The 7,835-nt window shown below is 25.5% G+C and overlaps 1 protein-coding gene across 1 annotated transcript; it reads left to right on the top strand.

The window, feature by feature from the left end:
- The first annotated feature begins 2,391 nt into the window (after window positions 1–2,391).
- Window positions 2,392–7,261, top strand: LOC145838531 (uncharacterized). Its single transcript, XM_082946142.1, has 9 exons — window positions 2,392–2,485; window positions 2,552–2,675; window positions 3,602–3,756; window positions 4,201–4,420; window positions 4,576–4,707; window positions 5,010–5,123; window positions 5,272–5,356; window positions 6,098–6,225; window positions 6,822–7,261. Exons 1-9 carry the CDS (start codon window positions 2,398–2,400, stop codon window positions 7,048–7,050), a joined length of 1,275 nt encoding a protein of 424 aa, XP_082802268.1. The 5' UTR covers window positions 2,392–2,397; the 3' UTR covers window positions 7,051–7,261.
- Window positions 7,262–7,835: the final 574 nt, after the last annotated feature.

Here is a 7,835-nt window from a genome sequence, read left to right as displayed (position 1 = left end):
TAAATAAAAATAATCTAATTTAGCTACCGATAACAGTGTTATTGACAAGTCAGGTAGACACGTCTGTGAGCTTTAAAAAAGTTAAAGTTATCTCTCTCAACCCAGATAAAGAGTATTATCCTAAAACGAAGTCTTAAATCTTCGTCAGCCTACTGATAATGTTACACTTAACTAGGTCATGAATTTATTATCAAAGTTTAAAAAAATATTATCTTAATTACTTCTTTTAGACGACAACAAAATTATGTCATTTTTCTTGAAAGCTTGTAAGCTCTTAATATCGTTTAATATGCTAGTTTAATATCAAAACTTTTATAAATTAATTCTAATTTTTAGAAAAAGAGTTTTATACATTTACCGGTCATAATATGTTATTGAAAAATATTCGAAACTTTATTCGCTTAGTTCCCGGTTTTGATCTAAGTGTGGGTGTTCTATATATTAAATCGTGACTAATTTTGAGTTTTTATAACATTAATAATATGTACAAATGGCCGCATAGTTTTTATTTTATTAATTTTGTAAGTGGTTAAACTAATATTTTATATATTTGCCTATCGGTAATAAAAAATATAAGTTAAGTGGAAAAAGTTAAAGATATAATTTTATACAAAGAAAAAATATCTTCAGAATAGTTTGTTTGTTATTTTTTAATCTGTTTATACTCTATCTATAGTGTATAAGCTTTTTTTAGCCAATTTACTTAAACCATATTTTATTTGATCCTCTACTATTTAAAAACTACTGCCATCTCATACAACATTGAAAAACATTTGATAAGTTCTACGAACTTTAAAATTTATTTTTTGTTTAATTAACCAAAATCGAATATATGCTTAAATGTAGTATTGCTATTGAATTTAAGATATTTAGAGGATTACTTAAAATTTTTGTTTATGTGGGTTCATGTTTATATTTTCACTGGAAGCTTAATGTGTTTATACTTAAAAATTACGTCAATCTTTAAAAAAATAGTTCCGATAAAGTGAATAGAAACTTATATTCTGTTCAACGTATACAAATACGTACGTGTTTTCCAAAGAAAATTCTGTATAAATGCTACGTCAAATAACTTCATTGCTTACTTATGATTTATTAGTAGTAGAGATAACTTTCATGCATAGGAAAAATTTTCACAATGTAAATTGTATTAAATTTTAGTTTTTTTTTAACAAAGTCGAGTTAGTAACTTAATTCAGTTGATTTTAATTTAAACATGAAAGTTTTAAAGAAAAAGACTAAACTATATTATAAAAATTTAGGTTTGGAATTTAAAAAGCTGTCTGCATCAAATATAAGTTTTGAAAAGTTATTACCAGTTATAAAGTTATTATGCTAAAAAAGTTTTAACTTAAACTTTAATTTATGTAAATATATAAATTATTTTAGTTATTGAACGTACTAAGTTATTTCTTAGTTATAATTTAACTCTTTTTCTGAAATAGCTATAAACAGAAAAGTATTTAAGCAAATAACATAAATGAAACTATCAATAAAAAAGTATGAGCTACATGTAAAGTACTGAAAGAAACTAAAACTAAACACTGCTTGAATTTTATTTATATACTTATTATTTATATACAGTAACTTAGTTTAATATGATTTGACGTTTCAAACTACTTTATAAAAACTAACTATATGTTAATAAATTCATAAAATTGTACATAACTATTTACAACATGATTAATAATCAATTAAAAAGTAATATAGTTTTAATAATTGAAGCTTAAATATATTTTTAACTATACAAATAATAAATCCTAAATTTAAAAAATATTATAATTTTTTATAACCTAGTTTTTTTTTAGCTCAAATTATGTAAAACAAATTTATTTTTCTTGGTGTATACAGATTTAAACATTTAACTATCCTTAAAAAAAAGGACGTATATAAAGCTTCTATAGATTTTGTTTTATAATTGACAACAAACGTTATTAAATTTAAGTACAACTTTTAAAGTAGGTTAAACCGTTTAGAAACTAAAACGTAACAAACGTAACATCCTTTTCAAAAGGAAAGTTTTATATAAAGTTTTTTATACGTATTAAAATCAGCTCATTTATTTTTGATATGAACAGGTATAGAATTATTAAAATAAATTTTATACTAAAAATTAAATCTGCCTAACAAGTAAAAATGTTTTCTTTTAGTTTTAATTTTATATAAAAAATTATATGGTCTTATGTTAAGTGTCTACTAACCATAAAGTCTTTTATGATTGAAAACTGTAAAATAATCTATAAAACATTTTTTGAACTATCAAAAATTCTAAATCGAAAAACTAACTAAAGATTAGTTTTACGTTGAATTTTAACTACTTTTAAGTCTTAGTAATAAAAAAAATTAAAAATTAAATTAAATTCTAACTGAGTTGTTTGGTTTTACAGAGCTGTTAAGATGTTTGGTTTGTACTTAAAAGTATTTGTTTTAACAAGCCTAACATCGTTAGTAAAATGTCAGAACATAACTCTGCAATATGAGAAACGTTAGTTAAGTTTAATAGAAAGTTTTCTAAAAAATATTTAAATTCCTTTTTGAATATGTGAAACAGAAAAACTGAGTTTCATTGAAAGATCTGTGAACTTTTTCCAAGCCGAAGATTTATGCAAATCTATTGGCTTGTATCTTGCATTGCCAAAACAAGTAGAATATGCTTACAAATACGGTTTTCACAAGTTAGTTAATTTGTCATTTAAGTGAGTTTCTCACTTTTTCGATAAAAAAATTCAAATAAGCTTTCAAATATTTAAAAAAGATATATAAACAAAACTACATTTAATCTTATTCCTCTAGTTTGAAACTTATATTATTAAAATCACTATTTCAGTTTTTAAGGTTGGCTTTTTTCGATAAAATAAACCCTTATTTTTTTAAAGCTTACCATAAAATTTGTATAACAGAATACTTAATACTAAAACTTTTATAAATTATAATCATATAAAAAAGTAATTAGAGTTATAAAAAAGTATTTTATCTTTAAATGCTTTTTAAAATTTAAGAAAAGGGGTGATCATACCAATTCGATCATCAGACCACAAGCCCTCGGTAGACTGAGACCGGTTTTGTCCTGATTAGGACTAATCAGATAGCCTTTTGTTAAACTTGAGCTTTGTCTCACGGCAGACGAAAGCACTGGCTTCTGATTTGCAGACTTTCGCCGATGTTTTTGATGATCCTTTTAAATTTTATGAATTTATCTTCTAAAATCTAAATAAATATGTATTATAGAATACTTTAAAATTAAGTGATCAGCTGAAACTAAATTAAAAATATTGAAAGCAAATTAATCTTATAAGTTTCGATTTAGAAGCTCTGAGACTTTCTGAATGCTGCATTTTTTAGTATATACTTATCTAAATACTTCATTACTACGACTTGAATTTAAAAAATCTTTACTCATCTTTCTACTCACTTAATTACTGTACTTAATATTAGTTTTTTCTATAAAAGTTGTCGTTACGGTTGACTTTAAAAAAATGAAATTTTCTGTGAATTTAGACATATTCTACGAAATAAAGTTATTTTTACTAAATAAGTTTCTCTTTATTATGAAAACTCATTAAATTATTTCACTATGTTATTTAATTTTCTTTATACTAAGTTGTCGCTACGGTTGGCTGGCCACGATGAGGGCAGCGTTGGTTCTTCAACATGAAGACAAAAGTTGCAGAAAAAAATCAAAGAGGGGATTTTACTACAAGTCCCACCCCCACTCCCGCGTCGTCATGGAGGGAGCTTACTGCACAACCAGAAAACGTTTGTGACGTCATAATGAATTTTCAATTTAATATCTATACGTAGAAAAACTTAAAATTGTTGGTAATAGTTTTGAACATTAAAAAAAAAACTCTTTTTTAAAAGTTTTGTTGTGTTTAACAGTGATTAGAAAATTAAAAATCAATTTAAACCGAAGCCCAGGGTCAGATTTTGCTATATCTATTTAAAATGTCCTCCATTTTAGACTTTCAAACTAGACGTCGTAATACATCGATGATTATTTGTGGTATAAAGCAAAATTAAAGTAGTCAAGAAATGTTTTAGAGCTTTATAAAAAAAAAGTATTTCACCAGTTTAAAACGCCTTTTTAAAAGTTTTTTTTTAACTTTCAACAGTGATTAGAAAACTATTGGTCAGTTTCATCCGAAACCCAGTACTATAATTTCAAAAATTAACTTCAACTACCCATCTTTTATCTATCAGGTTTTCAAACGGGCAAGTTCAACGCTGACAACGAGAAGGTGTTCAACATGTGGATCAAGTACGACCTCACCGGCATCTTCAACCTGCGGGAGGATCTAAAGCGCAACATAAACCACAACATTGTCAGGAATGTCAGGGCAATATACCCGTGCTGCAACATTTACAGGCTGCAAGCTGTCAAACGCGGGAAGAAAATTGTCACTGGTGTTGTGAGAAAGATGTTGGTGAAGTTTTGAATAATTGTTTTTAATATTTATACATTTATTCAATTATCAATAACTTTTTTTTAATTAAGTATGAAACTGTTATTTCAAAACAAAAACTACTTATCTGTTTTAATGTCTTTATTTCAAAAAGTTATAAATACATTTTAAGATCCGATGAAAGGATGAAGGAGCTCCAGCATCTCATGAACCGGTACTTCCCCGAATCAAAACCTAAATACGTGCCTCACGTCAAAGTAACTTACGAAGCCATGATCAAACTGAAGGCTGGCACCAAGAACAGGTAGATGATTATTAATTAAAATTTTCGGTGTTTTTTTATGTGTTAGATGTTTACTTGTTATGGTTGTAATAATTTTATTTTTAGAAAATAGCTCTTAAAATTTTTTAATAAGATTGCTTACTTATATTAGAGTTAAGTAGTAGTGTATGTACAAATCGTTTTTCTTTTAATATTGTAAGTTTTGTAGTATAATGAAATATAATTGGAAAAACTTTATTACTTTTGCAAGTTTATCAAAAATTTAAGCAATTTTAGTAAGCTAATGTAAATTTTGATAATGTAATATCCTTATAACTTATCAGGTCTTCAACAATAGATGATCTTGTTCAGAAGACAGTTTCTGCTGGATGGGATGGACTTATGATTGATTATGAACCAAATATAAACTACACTATCGAACATGCACGACTGACTGCGTTTGTTTTTGTTTACCAAGTTAAATTTAAATAATTAAAGACTTTTTTTATATAAATGTAAATTAATTAGTTTTAAATTTAATCTTTAACATTTTTACATTAAAAAAGATTCTAATTACTTTATTTACAAATTTAATAATTTTTGCAGGGACTTTCTTGATGCATTAGCCTCTAAAATGCATGCTCATGGTAAAGAGTTGGACTTTTGTATATCAGATTGGGGAATCTTAAAGGTTGTTTGTTACAAATTACTTTAGTTACGTTTTCATAACTTTTGTATCTTTATATGCCTTAAAGCTCAACAATTACTTGTGATCGGTTTTACGGTAATTTTTTATTTAATATTTTTAAAAGATGAATCTTATACTAATTTTGAAAACTTCAACAAAAACTTTGAAAGTTGTACAGTTAATATATATAACTGTTTTTGAGTTAAATTGTGATTTTCTTATACTTGTTTTTAATGAAAGTTTTATGGGTGTATTCAAGTGATAACACACAAAGAATCATAGGGGGTGTGGAGCAACATAAACTGCCTTGTGTACAGTTATCACTCATACTTCAACATTCCATTTATTTTTGAAGTATTAACATAACTGTATACTTTCATGTTAAATTCAACAACATTAAAAGTAGTTTAAATTGCTTTGTTCCCGCAAGGACGTTTCAACGCATTATTTCATATGTCTTAATTTTTTTAACATTGTAACTTTTTTGAGCTAGCTACGTCCCTGGTTCATCATATTTATTAAAGACTTCCCATGTAAAGTTAAAATTTATAATTTTTATTTATATGGTTAGTAAAAAAGGTTTTCAAAATATCTTTTTTGTAATTTGCAATTGTATACTATATATAAAAATAATAGTTTGTCCGAGACTTAATTTAAAGTACTTTGTAGGTGATGATTTTCTCTGTAAAAATATTGTAATTTTAATCTTCAATAAACAAGTTTTTATACGAATTATTTTGGTAGTACTACGGTGTATACAACACAACAAAAGTTGACTACTTTGTTACAATGGGAATGACTTATTTCGGAACAAATGTTCAAAAGAATATAAAAAACATTAATGAGCTCAAAAGTCAAATAAACCTAGATAGGTTAGCTAGAAAATAGATTTTTACTTAATTTTTAGTTGTTTTTAAGTTTTTTTACCATGCTAACGTCTTATTAAAGTTATACTAGAAATTCTTAGAATTTTTTTTTTAACTTAAAATATATTTTGTATAGTAAATTCTATATATATATATATATATATATATCGGCCTTTTAAAATCTGATTGAAAGCATTTATGCAGAATTAATTTATATTAAGTTTTGATATGATAAATGTTTAATCAATGTACACTTTATAAAATTCAATAAAAATATATTATTTAGAACAGTTATATTAACTGTTGTATTAGATATTCAAAAACTTTATGTGTTAAGGTGAAAAACACTAAGGTATATTTTTAAACTACCTTTTATTATTTTCTTATTTAATTTTTTAAAGTAACTTTTCAAATAATTTATAGTGATAACAAAGATATTAGTTATACAACTTTATTTTTCATCAACAAGTTTATTGATCAGACTTGTTATCACACTTTAAAAAAATAAATAAAAACTCTAACATGTTGAACACTTATAACCCTTAAAAACAGTATTACATAAAGCCTATTTTAAAATCATTTCAAATTAATTTTTCGACCAGAATACAAATCGGCATCAAGTCGAAAATGTACCAACTCCCGAATTTGTCGGGAAGAAAGAAGCACCATTTCGACAAACCATCCGAGTGGAAGTACGGCAAACTGCACCATTTCGTCAAATGGTTGAAGAAGAAGTCGGGCGTGACGCAAGTTCATATATGGCCGGAATCTTTCGGCTACAGGAGCAGAACGGAATTGTATTTCTACGAGCTCGTCAGCAACATGGCTTGAAAGATGCTCAATTTTTTTAACTATAAAACACCTAAACAATAAATTAAATGTTCTAACTTTATTTGAATATTTGCTTTTAATTTTTAGCTTCTGATATACTAAGATGCCTTGTCAAAGTTTCATACAAATAACTTATTTTAACAACAAGTTTTTTACAAATAAGAATACTTATTTTAAGTTTTTAATTATTAGCCGTAAGAACCTAGTTCATAATTTCCATTTAGTAATTTTATACTTGTGCGAGTTAAAAATGTTCTTATAAAACCTTAATGTTTCTAAAGTAGCTATAATTATTGAAAACGGTTATGTTTTAAAATGAATAAGTGTTTTTCATAACTGTAACTTTAACTTGTTTAATAAAATAATTTTATTGAAGTAGTTAGATAAGATTAAAATTAGTTTTGAAAAAAGTTTTAAGTCAAAGGATTTTAATTTGTTTTTAAGCTAGTAAAAAATTTTGCGCACCTTCTAACAAAAGTACCACGCGTCGCCACTGGTATGTTGTTTACAAAATTTTTAGAACTAAAGAAATTTTAATTGTTTAAATACCATGATAATAACTTCAAGCTCAACTTGCAAAGTATTTCTTGATAAAATTAGTAAACTTAACCCAAACTTCAATTTTGCTTTACTTTCTAAAAACTTAGAACTGCTTTTACGTAATCAAAATAGTTTAACAATTGTAGCAGTGTTTTTTATATAAAATGAATATCATTTTAAAAAAGTTTTGTCTTTTTCGTAACAAATTTGCAAACAACTTTAAAATTGATGCATTTAAATTTAAA

The sequence above is a fragment of the Thalia democratica genome, chromosome 6 (assembly GCF_965202585.1).
Source record: "Thalia democratica chromosome 6, ktThaDemo2.hap1.1, whole genome shotgun sequence".
In the NCBI taxonomy this organism is placed as follows: Eukaryota; Metazoa; Chordata; class Thaliacea; order Salpida; family Salpidae; genus Thalia; species Thalia democratica.
Note: the sequence above shows the minus strand (reverse complement) of the source record. Positions and strands in the feature narration are given on the sequence as shown.

Coding starts and splice junctions, on each gene's coding strand:
- LOC145838531 (XM_082946142.1), top strand. CDS start 2,398: ATGTTTGGTTTGTACTTAAAAGTATTTGTTTTAACAAGCCTAACATCG. Junction 2,676..3,601: donor TACAAATACGGTTTTCACAA/GTTAGTTAATTT, acceptor CTTTATACTAAG/TTGTCGCTACGGTTGGCTGG. Junction 6,226..6,821: donor AGTCAAATAAACCTAGATAG/GTTAGCTAGAAA, acceptor TTTTTCGACCAG/AATACAAATCGGCATCAAGT.